General features: G+C 44.0%; 1 protein-coding gene across 1 annotated transcript; it reads right to left on the bottom strand.

The window, feature by feature from the left end:
- Positions 1-528: 528 nt before the first annotated feature.
- On the bottom strand, positions 529-11814 carry klf5a (Kruppel like factor 5a). The gene is made up of 4 exons (XM_033614011.2): positions 11420-11814; positions 9286-10417; positions 8009-8068; positions 529-4203 (listed from the first exon to the last, which is right to left on the bottom strand). The coding sequence occupies exons 1-4, from the start codon at positions 11582-11584 to the stop codon at positions 4025-4027; spliced, it is 1536 nt and encodes a 511-aa protein (XP_033469902.2). The 5' UTR covers positions 11585-11814; the 3' UTR covers positions 529-4024.
- Positions 11815-13109: the final 1295 nt, after the last annotated feature.

Below are 13109 nucleotides of genomic sequence, written 5' to 3'. Positions count from 1 at the left end.
TGTGTGTGTGTGTGTGTCCATTGCAATGCAGTGGGATTCCCCTCCGGTCCCTGAGTGGTGGTCAAATTTATTTTCTTGTCCATTGTCTCTTGCTGGGACATCAAAGGACTATTGTTTGTTGATCAGCAAGGGTGCTGCAGGTTACTCGCAGGTCCCGGACGAGAACACTTCGCCTCTCCTCCACATCTTACCTCCCTTTGCTGAAACTTTTTAAGCATGTCTCCGCAGAAAATCCCAGACACAGAGGATCAGCACTTCCACAGAAACATGTTTAAGATTTTAAGAGATTAAAGCGGTTATGTCTCATTTGTTTCATTTAGCCCTTGACGAGGCTTGTTTTAATGCACCACACACTCTCTATCCGCACAGCATGGCTTACTCTTCAAAAAATTTTGCTTTAATAAAAACCTCATGGCCAGAAAACTATCTGCACCACATACTTTGCCACAGCTGAGCCCTGAAATTCGCTCATTGTTTGCAGGTAAAAGAAGAAATCTCCACATAAATTTCAGCACAAGAGCCCGTCTGTAAAAGTGTCAGTTGACTTTATTAGGATCGGTTTCACTCAGTTGAAGAAAAAACAACTTTTGTCTTTGGAACGTTTACCTAGGAAGAAAACAAATCTACAAAATAAGTTGTTGGAAGGACAATATATAAAACAATGGCATCAAAATATCTTTGACAAGGAAACAAAACCAAAGGAAAAAACAAAAAAAGGCTCAAATATTTTTTGGATGCAGGGCATTTTCCTCTTTTTGCCCTTTTGTTTACAAAATAATAACAAAAGAGGAAAAAAACAAAAACAAAAAACAAATCAATAGTTATTTACAGTGCATATATTTACATTAAGGCATTTTTGCTGGGGAGAAAGACGGTTGATCTGATACAACCCCCACTTCTACACAATCAAATAAATAGTCAGATTTACCATGATACATTACAGTGCTATATTATCTTTATGCTACCTGCAGTGAATGAACAAATACAGTTATAGGCGCAGGCTCGATCACACCGTCAAAGTGGACACTCAAGTGTGTGTGTTAAAGGACAAGTTCACGTTTTCAAGTCTGCATTAAAACAACTCTCATGTTCATACGCAGGGTAAGATGGGGGGAAGCACACCCTTAAGAAGAGAGTCAATTTACTGTCAAATAAAAACATGTTTGGATGTGAGTTTAGTGTGTGCAGGATGGTGATGCATAAACCAACACACTGTTGGCAGAAATGTGTCAGTGGAGCTGCCAATTTTGTTGTAACAGCACAAAAATTAAAATCTTGTAATGTTCGTATTGTATGTTTCTGCAACCCACAGATATGTTGCCTTTGGATATTATTTTAAAGCAGATGAGTTAAACCTTTTTTCTCTCAACGCTTTGCTTTGTGTCGGTGAAAAACACCCAAGTTCGGTTGCTAAAATGCTGCTGGGAAATGAGCAATGTGCCATTAAAGTTAAGTTTGGTGCCACAAAACTTGGTGGAAATGCCGCAAAGGGTCGCCAAAAAACAACTGGTATTGTTGTTCGGATGGAATATCAGAATTCACTAGAGCTTTGTAACTCAAAGTGCGCTACGTAGGGTAGAGGCCACCCTCGGAAACATTTTGTACGATCCCAGAACGTGACATGAAATGGTTGCATTATATTTTAATCATTTGCTTTCAATCAACATACTATATTTTTAATTGCGAACATTTAATACTTCAACGATTAATCGATTAGTTCTCAACTAATTCATCTTTTTGAGTCATTTTTTGCTTTTTTCTTTGAGATAAAAGTTAAAATTCTCTGACTCCAGCTTCATAAATGTGAATATTTTCTGTTTTTTTTTTTAACTTTACATTACGACAGTTAACTGAATATTTGGGGTTTTGGACAAAAGACAATCGAGGACGTCATTTTGGGCTTTGGGAAACACTGACATTATTCTCCATTTTCTGAAATTTTCTAGACCAAACAACTAATCCATTAATAGAGAATTAACTGAGAAAATAAATGACAGATTAATCACCAATGATAACAGTCGATAGTTGCAGCCCTGTTTAATACATAGATGACTGCATCTAACTGCTAACAAGCGTCTGTCAGGTCAGAGATGACAACTTGCACCTCACGAGTGTCATGGGAATTACGTTCCATCATCAGTGCTAGTGCATTGAGCTAAAGTTAGCAATTTCAGTGGACAACTCTCGAATGCACTTGTTCTGTGTGGCCCTTAGTCAAATGCTGGCTCCCTACATTGACCTAAGTCGTAAAAACTTCAAGCACCCAGCACTAGAGCATAAAGCAATTCGTGCACTGAGAGTCGATTTGGCACAATCTGTTGGTCAGGAGAGGAATTAAAGGGGGCATCGTCCTCCATCTTACCCTACATTAGAGTCTTTGATTGATGCAACTGTTCCTCTCGTCCTACTGAGATCAGTTCCTAGAATGATTTCAATGCAAGCGATGGAAGACAAACTCCTTCTTGAGCTCTTGAGGAACACTTGAAGCAACCTGGCAATGAACATGTGGGCATGTTGTTTTGTGAAAGACTTGAAAAAAATGAGAACTTATCCTCGAACAGAACATTACATCCATGTTCGATTGACTGATAGAGCCGCATCGCAAGTTAGTTGTGTACAGAGCAAGGGAGGTAAAACCCTCAGAGGAAGGACCGACTGTCACTTTGATAATAAAAAAGAGGATGTCTGTGAGGTGGCCTGAGCCGAGCTGTTAAATCACAATGAATAATGGGTAATCCTTGTAATTTAAAAAAAGGATTTTTTTTTCTCCTAGAGATCTCAATACATTAAGAAATAAAAAAACAGCACCATGTGTGTTTAAAAGGACTGTCTCTCTACGTTGATCACAGCTCTGCTACCACTGAGCAACAACACATAAATCAGAGAAGGAGGCACTTAATAAGGTGTCGATGATGAAAATGATACTTTGGTTAAAACATTTTTTAAAGAAGTAAAAACAAAAGGAGGCTGGATGAGACAGACGTACAGTAATTGGATTTTAAAAGATGCTTAATTCAAGCTTGTGCATCAAATACAGTCAATTCTGTTTTAACTGAATGAATTCTGGGATCTGTCTCCGGGTTCTGCTTACATTTCTCGGCTTGGAAAAGACAACATGAATAATTCATCACCTAATTGCTGCCCTTTAGCAACCATCCACCTTCCTCCGTTCCTCCGTCATCCTCACATCTCCTCCTCTCTCTAAAAACAAAAATCTTTCTATCTCTTCATCTCCACCCCTCCCTCCTTTTTTCCTGCATTATCTTCTCTCTCTCCAGAGTATAAATGCCTTCAATTTTTAATATCTGAACAGCAATGATTTGTGTGGCGTTCACAGAGATTCAGTCCAGTGGTGATAGTGATCGTTCCAGTGGTGAATGAGATGCATGGGCCGAAAAGGCTCAGACACAGATTACCAATTCTAGTGCAAACCGAAGGATTTGGTTGAAAAAAATAAAAATAAAACCTGGAATTTCCAGTTATATGAACAAACCAAGGAGTAAACAATGATTTGGCTTGACTAGTTTTGCAAACAAAAGCTTCTCCTTTGTAAAAAAGAAAACGATGAAGCCAGTTCTATGTTAGGAGAGAAACAAAAGATGTACAAGATTTGAGTGTTAAGTGCTTTCATTCCAGTCACACAAAAGAGTCCAAATGGACTGGAGACACATTTTGGAGCTACCATTTTTCCTTTTGTTATTATTTTTCTTCTTTGTATTCATCCAAAGAAATCTATATCTGGAGGTTAAAGGACCAGAAACTTCATCTGGCCGTTGTGTTTCTAACTTTACAACCTCTGAATCGTCCCACTCTGGGTTAAGAGCAACACATCTGTTAGGCTATCGTACCGTCTCAGCACAGGATAGCAGCACCAGGAGCAGCTGTGGTGTCATCAGGCAGCTTGTAACGTTGTCGTGGGAGATGGAGTGAGTGTGTCATGTGTGTCAAAATAGTGCTTGTGTGTTTTGTAGTGTGTATGTGTGTGTGTGTGTGTGTGTGTGTGTGTGTGTGTGTGTAAACGCTGCTAGTTCTGGTGTCTCTTCATGTGCAGGGCGAGATGGTCGGATCGGGAAAAGGAGCGCGAGCAGACGGCGCACTGGAAGGGTTTGGCGCCAGTGTGCTTCCGGAAATGGCGCGTCAGCTCATCCGAACGAGCAAAACGCCAGTCGCAGCTGTCCCACGTGCACCTGTACGGCTTCTCACCTGCAGGAAGAGAGAAAAGAGTCTGAATGAGTACAGCTGCTCTCTGGGGACAAAAAAACATGAGCAAACAGCAGCACTGCATTTTCTGCTTGATCACCTGATCTCCAGCTCTCTATCAAACAGCAGAGATGTGTCAATGTGTGATTGTAAGAACTGATGACGGCGATTATTTTTAAAACTGACGCTAATTCCCAGTGCTACATGATTCACACAGTTGGGTGGAGGAACTGGGAAAACAGGCTTTACACAAAAATCCAGTTACAGTCATAACGCTGTCACAGGCATTCATCAAGCACACACGCTGCACAAGTTTCCCACGGCCACCTCGTCTGCATTGTCTGCCTCTGCGCAGTTCTCTTTGACAGATGTAGTCTGTCTCTGTCCCTCTGTCATTCCAATAATGTTCAGCTGCAGCCACAGGCACTTTGTGAAAACTAGCGCGACCTGTCTCCTGCAGCCTCGGCTCCATCTCAGGCCCAACCGTCCACACTGTGATGCACAGCCACCGCCACCCTCGTCCAGTGGCCCAAAGGTGGGATTAAAGGATTTGTTCACCTAGCAGAATCTACCCATGCAGATAATTTGGGTTTTATTAGTGCAGGTTTGGAGATATCTGCCTGTGACATTTCTGCCGACACCCAAACACAACTCAGGTGAATTTCATTGGTGACATTAAGGGAATTAAACAACCTGAGCACATAACACCCCACAGACAGACTTTACGGGGAGGCACAGCTATGTAACTTATGCATGTTGGCATTTCTACATGCTCTGGTAACAACTGATGCTTAAACGGTGGTTACATTATTTGTGTTTTTGTCTTCTTTTTAATTTTTTAATATTCAGTAGTTCCCATTATTGTTCCTTGTGTAATTATGTAGATCTGAACGTCCAAATTTTGTTGAAGTACGTATGTGTTGACGTCAAAATGCTATTTTCCTAATACCTTCGAGGACTTTTTTCCCACATGACCTGATGTAGGTTTCAGCATGATTACGCTGCTCATATAAACTCCATAGCCCACCCAAAGTGGCTCTTAATGACAGTCAAGCCTTCTTTAAGAATTGTGTGTTATCAATCTTCCGAATTAGCTCTATTCCCCTAACCCCCTAATGTCTCCATGTGCCCGTATCCTCCGTAACGCTGCGTTTCAACCCAAATCTAACCTTGCCAGTGCCTTTGGGGCCATTTCTTTCAGCCTGTTAACACATTATAGAGAAAATTTTAATCAGCTTTATTCTTTTAACATTCTTTAACTCTTTGTTGAACGTTCGCATGAAACCCCAACTGAGCCCCGGCCTCAACAGTCCTCGTGTGCCCGTGCCCTCTGTAGTGCTCATGTAGAGCTCTGCATTTGAACCCAAACCACCGCTAACCAGCAAGGACACTAAGTAATGTGCTGCTGTGGATGCCATGTCAGTACAGATCACACACTTACACAACAAACTAACCGACTGAGGCAGCCGTAGACCAGCAACTCTGGTCTGACAGCAAGGTAAAGCAGGGACTTGTACCTCACACATCCCCATTTCATGACCTCTAAACTAACCCACAGCGGTCTAACCTGCGTCACTGCTTCTTGCTAACGGCTGAGTGGGCGTTTTGATTTGAAAAACCTGCATAAGTATGCAGATGGAGTTGACCTTTTAAGAAATATGGCCATGTTTGTAAGGAACTTGAGTCTTGCTTTGCTATGTTGCCCCCCTTTTCTTCCTCTACCTTTGGTTTGTCTCCTTTCTTTTGGTTCATTTTTATTTGAATTTAAAAGGTTGGCTGAGATAATCTCTTGTTGAAGTTAACAAATGCATTTGCTTCTCTGTGTTACTGATTAAAGAGTGCCTTAAAAAAGAGCCATTGTGCTGTAAGAGCAAACCATAATGGAATCTAATGGTCTGTGTCGTCTGTTTCTCCTTCTTTTAACATCTAGTTACCATATTCCTAATAATCAAAAACAGGGTGAGAAATATGAGTGTTTGTAATTCTCCTGCAAATGTCAGATAATTCATAAACAGCGTCTCTTTCCAGAAACTTGTCCCCATGACTCTGGACAGTCCACAAACCTCACTGCATTGGAGCTACTGCTGAAAACTGCTGACTATTTTGTGCTCTGTGGCTTCTTCAAACTAATAAGACGCCAATTCTGGGAAGAAAAAAACAGTTTAACAGTTTAAATGTAATTTTCCAGAACTCTATGCATTAACATAATTTAATTCACCTCCATTAAACTGGCGTAGAAGCAGAAATCTAAGAGACGGAGATCTCAAAAGCTGGACAAATAAAATCTAAAACTATCTGCATACTTAATATAATTTGAGGTAAGTAAAAAAATCAGATTTTTTTTTTCATTTGGGTGAACTGGCCCTTTAAACAAGCACAGCAGGCTCTGCAGCATCGCTAAAACAACAGCCGTAATCCCGTTACGAAATTAACCACATCGTCACCAAACTTAATAACACACACACCTGAAACTAAACACAATGAGGAGACACAAAGAAAAGACAGGAAAAAAAGAGTGAACTGGGAGGAGTGCTCACTTCTCGCAAACACATGTACCCACACACACACGCACAGAGACACACAGACAGACACACAAACAATCAGGGTAATGGATGTTGATGGAGATTAGAGTGGGAACTCCCACGGGGACCCAAACGCATTAGGAATCATCTCATACAGATTACTGACAGGTGTGTGTGGACGTGTGTCTGTGTGTGTGTGTGTGTGTGTGTGTGTGTGTGTGTGTGTGTGTGTATGAGAGCATAAGTGTGCATTCAAGCAGCTGAATAAGAGAAGTAGAACGGACAAAGATAGAAATGGGGAGGGTTGAAGGTGGGAGGATGGCACAAAGCTGAGATGAGGATGATTAGATGAATGAAAGTGATAGATGGGAAAAAAAGGGGGGAGAAAATAACTTAAGCGAGACTGACAAAAGCAGAGAGGATAAGGAAGTTGCTGCTGCATCCCTCTTTACATGTCGTGTCCTCATCTTGTGGTCTATAATAACTGCAATAACCACAATCAGCCTGCAGCATGAATGACGCCAGATCTAATTGTCGTGTCATGTTCCCAAAACTGAAATGTGAGGCACGCACACCCACAGCGATGTTCTGAACAAGCCGTTCAGTTTCATAAGGGGAACAAAACTGTGGATCGTAAAAGTGGCAAAGAGTGAGTTTTGTGTGTATCCAGATGAGAGAGGAATGCGTAGATATCAACAGAAGCTTTGTTTTGTTAGCTGGAGCAAGGTGGGGCCCAACACCTAAGCGCTTGTTTGTTGACTTTGCTCATCCAAAACTAATAGTTCAAATCTAAATGTGAGAGAGGGAGACAGATTGAAAGAAAGGGGAAAGAAAGAAAGGAATCTGAAGTGCACACAGTGGAGATATTAGGAACAAGACGATCTAAGATATTTTTATATCCCCGCAGACAGATCTTGTATGTATTTATAGTGGCGGACAAGCCGCACAGGCACATTAAAGCATTTAAACGTCGATGTCTGAACAGGCACGGGGATCCTGGGAGAGATGGCACCGTACGGCTCGCGCTGACCACATAGTCTTAGAGTCATCCCCTGGCAGAAGTGTGTCACTTCCACCTGTTTTGATGGAATAGTATATTGGGCAGAGGATGGGAATGGGGTAGGATACTTTTACACACACATGCCAGGAACACAACACTCTGCCTAGCAACACGGTGCCAGTGCAGATACCGAAATACGAGTCGTGTGTGGGCAGCGGCATTTTTTTTTTTTTTTTGGATGGGTCCCTGTTTTAAAAAAGCTGCATTAATTGGAGGAATGTCTTACCCGTGTGAGTCCTGAGGTGGGCTTTCAGATGGGACGACTTGGTGTAGACCTTCTTGCAGCCTGACGACAGACAGGGAGATAAACACAAACAGAGGAGTTAATCCAAATCATTCATGCGTCAGATATGTATTCACCCAATAAACTGAGCTGTGGTATGCTGGAAATGTGAACTAATGAAGAGCAGAGGCTGTTTGGAATGAGATATAGTAAATGTTTTGCAAAAAGTACACGTGACTGCGTTGGAAAGTGGCTCACACAGAGTCATATCTGGTTTTAAAAACTGTTGAAATTTTGGTGTATTTACAAGAACACATATTCAACTAATTGCACAGAATACTTCTGTTCACTGCACCTGTCAGTTTGACATTAAAATTGAGATATAATTTAAGTTCAGGATTATGTGATCTTCTGCACATTATCTTATACACAAAGTCTTGACTACAATGTCAGAAAGGTCATTAGTATTTTCAGTGATTTAAAAAGTTATCCCTCCTTCATTCAGGCTTTAAACAGGGAAATGATAGCACTTCATAAACAGCTGCAGCAGTGTGACTAACACACACATATGTGAAGTGTGGATGCGTCCTTATGTGGTTGTGATGGATCTGCTCCATGTGACTCTGAAGAAGTTAGACGTGTGGTGACACGCTGCAGGAGGCTCCGCTTAAGCCTATTTTACACGCTGCCACAGGCTAGTTGACATTACATGTCCTACAAGTAGCTGCACATCGTACAACTGCAATCAGAGCCAACAATCTAAAGTGTGATGGTGTGCAAAAGATGCGTAGGGGGAAAAAAAAAAAAAAAGATCGAATGACTCAAGGATAGCGTCTATCGAATTAACACACTCCCACACACAAACGTACAGGTCCATTCCACAATCATACCAGCGATGACTTTAAAGCCACAGCAATGTGTGAGAGCTCACGGCTGACAGTGCCCGAGTCGTTTGAGGTGAGATGATACATGCATTGTAGTTTTTTATGCAGACAGTTAATTGGAAGGCAGTGATTGATGTTTCTCATTGCCAACATATTTTAATTCCAGAGAAGCAGCAGCTCTGCTGTGGCTGTAGTACAAGCCGTGAGTCACAGGCCTGGGAAAGTCATTCCTTACACAACATATAATTTTTAAAAAATGCATGGGCGTCTTAAAATAAAGCTGGTTCTCTTGAGGCTGACCTTTGTACTATAAGTGACCAGATATTTACCTGTCATGCACACACACCAGTGACATCAATGAGCATGTACAGTGTGTACCTGTGTGATTATTCTAACCTGGGTAATCACAGTGGTGGATCCGTCTTTTCTCCAAGTCCGGGTTGTTCCTCCGGTTGTAGCGGGCAGGCACGGTGGTCTGAGCTGGGGTTTGGGCTGGGGTTGTTGCAGGTGCTTGGGGAAGGCCTGCAGCTTGGCCTGGGACTGGTGTGGGACCTGTAGTGTGGGGCAGAGCTAAGCCGCCCGGTCCCGGGCCGGGGCCGAGTCCAGGGGTGCTACCTGCCAACTTGGAGGCAATGGTGGCTGCGTATGAGGGCGGAGGGGACATGGTGTGGAGCAGCTCCTTCTGTCTGTCGGGGCTACCGGGCTCCGAGCTTGGCGGAGATGGTGGCAGGTAGGGCACGTGCTGTTGGAGGAAATGGGGATGCCCCTGAGCATGAGGATGTGTGTATGCCCCGCCACCCAGGCTGCAGTAGGCAGGCTTTGCAGTCTGCTCTTGTTGAGACGCAGAAGAAGCTACGGGCAAGTCATGGAAAGGCGTGTGGATTGTGGAAGTGGAAGTGTGTTGTATTTGCTGCTGCTGATGATGATGATGATGATGATGATGATGCTGATGCTGATGCTGAGCCTCCATACCATTGCCATGGTGATGGTCCAAGCCGGAGTTTAGTAGCTGAAACAGCGAGCCACTGTTGTCGTGATGGTGGAGAGCATCAAACTGCGATGACATTTCCTGTTTGATGAACACCTCTGGCACTGAATCGCCACCGCGGTTGCCCCCTGACTGGTTAAAAACACTGGTGAAGTCCGGTAACCCTGTTAACGTCATGTTTATGGCTGAAGTTTCCATGGCAATGCTGCCGGGGCCATGCCCAGATGTGCTGCAGCTACTAGAGGGCGTCGTGTTGGGGCAGTGTAGTTGTACGTTGGGGGAGAAACACGGGGAGGCTGTTTCTGTCTTGATTTGGGTGAGACCTGTGGGGTTCTGGTGCTGAGGGGGCCGCACCTGCTGACACAAGCCCATCCTCAGGTAGGCAGCGTCGGGGAGGTAAAGATTCATGTTGAGGGTGTAGGGAGCCCCGGTGTGATCGCCAGCGAAGAACTGATCCAGCGTGCTGTCTCTCTGTGACTTCTGCTGAGCTGGAAGGGGCAGAGACTGAGGCGAGAGATACCTGTCCATCTCACACTTTGCCTGTTGATAAAAACACAAACAAAAGTCTAAGTTAGAAACATCTCACAGTCTTAAAGTTAACATAATGTATCCAGCTCCTCGTGAGCCACGATGAATCTATTCTGAGGCGCTATTCTGAGAAGACAAAGGTTTGATAGGACAGTCACCACTGAAACATTTATCAAGTAGTCATCAATAGGCAGTTGCCACATTCCCTCTCTGGCTGCAAGGCTGAACTCAGAAACCCACCGGCTGCGAGGCCAACAGTTGAGGATCAGACCATGGAAATCAGATCCTCTCGTATAAAACGTTAGGAAATCTGCACAACTGCAGTTATGATAACAGAATAAAGAAAGCAGACTATGTTTGATCACACTGGCATCACAAGTGAGCAACTTGGCGGCCAACAAATGCCTTGTTCATGCTTTTTGGCCTAATTCCTGTTAATGTGAAGGCGAGTGTAAAAGTTAGAGAAGCCCTGCAGCAGAGGATGAAACAGCAACATGAAAGGGAATGGGGAAACACCCATGCCTCCCTGTCCGCTGCAGCAGTAGCAGCAGCAGCAGCAGCAGGCTGTACTGGGGATGGGCTGCTATTTCTAGGCTCCTGATCCGACCAGCTGTTCTCCTCTGCTGCACAAGTTTGCTGCTAACTGGGGGGACAGAGTTGCCGGGAGCTTTCTGTCCGAAGCTGGAGTCAGTTGTTGTCAGCGTGGTATGATGGTGAGAGGGGGGTGGAGAGAGGAGAGGAGAGGAGACCAACAACTGGTGGCCAACTGGCTGGCATAGAAAACATGCGGTGAATGCGTTTGCAGGCGGAGCAGCTCGGCTCCAGGTCCAGCTGGTTGCAGCCTGCTCCTTTTATTACCGCAAATAGTGCAAAACTAAGTGGTGATTATCACGCACATATTCCGATTGAAATTTGGAGGCCAGAAAAAAAAAAACAACCTGGATGGATCTACAACCGATCTGCCACGCCCATTCAATGAAACGCATCACTAATGTGTAATTTATAAGCCTTTACCTGCGTGTAGTCGCTTTGCCCAGCCTTGTCTGCGTCCGCGATCTTGCAGTCCAAGCCGAACAACGCCGAGTCCTCTAGGGGGAATCCAGCGGGCAGAGTCGCCTTCTGCAGCGGGTAGAAGGGATCCTCCTGCCCGCCGCCGCTCATCGCGAGTGTCGCGGCCATGAAGCTCCGACGCAGCGCCGCAAAATGATCGCCCGTGCACACACAGGGAGGATGCTACAGAGGAGCGAGAGGAGTGGAGCCGACGAGGTGGAGCAGTGCGAGTTAGAAACGCGTGCCTGTCTGCTACATCTCCTTCCACTTGTTTCATCCCCTCCACCGGCCCACAGACAGTTTTCTATCTCCTGCTGTAGGGCGGGGCTGGCCCAGTGTAAATACAGCTCATGCACCGCCCACCAAACCTTTAAAAAAAGCTTTGATCATTCATTCACCGGCCACCGCCCTACGCTCCATCTAAACACACTGACAACAGTGTCGTCAAGTGTACACAGGACGAGCCAGACTGCACACACATGCAGGAAGGAGGTGAAGGTTAAACTCACCTAAACCACACATTTCAAACTATATTTTTGTGTGTGAGATTCTAAAATTCCTCCATAAAAATATAAATATTAAAAATATAGCCCCATAGAGAGGTTTTAAAGGAACTATAATCAAATTCTTAAGATGTTTATATAGTCAGGTTTGCCACTACATACATCTACACACCTTCCTCTCTGCTGTAAACCCTTAAGCATATTCCAGTAATTTATGTAGCTTTCATAAAGCTGGGGCTCTCAACAGACACACACTAAAACAAGAATGGGCAAAAATCTGAGCTGCTAAGTGAGATTTTTATAAGATCCCCCCAAAGCATCTTAAATGCCTTTGACACTGTCAGTTTACCTGAATATGATTTTACTGTTTTAAAAAACTGTTTACACCTCTGCATATACATATTTTCTGCTTCTCTACATACATTTACATTCAGTTTAGATAGATATATCCTTTATTGTCATTGTACAGTCACCAGCCACTTTATTAGGTACATCTTGCTTGCCTTTTGCCCTTAGAACTACTGATCTTAGTCCATATTGACATGATAGCATCACGCAGTTGCTGTATGCGAATCTCCCGTTCCACCACATCCCAAAGGTGCTCCATTGGACTGAGATCTGGTGACTGTGGAGGCCATTGGAGTACAGTGAACTCATCGTCATGTTCAAGAAACCAGTTTGAGATGATTTGAGCTTTGTGACATGGAGCGTTATCCTGCTGGAAGTAGCCATCAGAAGACGGGTACACTGTGGTCATAAAGGGATGGACACGGTCAGCAACAATACTCAGGTAGGCTGTGGTGTTTAAACCATGCTCAATTGGTACTAAGGGCCCAAAGTGTGCCAAGAAAATCTCCCCCACACCATTACACCACCACCACCAGCCTGAACCGTTGATATAAGGCAGGATGGATCCATGCTTTCATGTTGTTTACACCAAATTCTGACCCTACCATCTGAATGTGGCAGCAGAAATCCAGACTCATCAGACCAGGCAACATTTTTCCAATCTTCTGTTGGTTAAGTTTGGTGAGCTGTAGCCTCAGTTTCCTGTTGTTAGCTGACACCTGGTGTGGTCTTCTGCTGCTGTAGCCCATTTGCTTCAAGGTTCAACATGTTGGTTCAGAGATCGATCAGAGATTTGGTCTTCT

This window comes from Epinephelus lanceolatus, chromosome 17 (assembly GCF_041903045.1).
Source record: "Epinephelus lanceolatus isolate andai-2023 chromosome 17, ASM4190304v1, whole genome shotgun sequence".
Classification (NCBI taxonomy): Eukaryota; Metazoa; Chordata; class Actinopteri; order Perciformes; family Serranidae; genus Epinephelus; species Epinephelus lanceolatus.
This window is presented reverse-complemented; position numbering and strand designations above follow the sequence as displayed.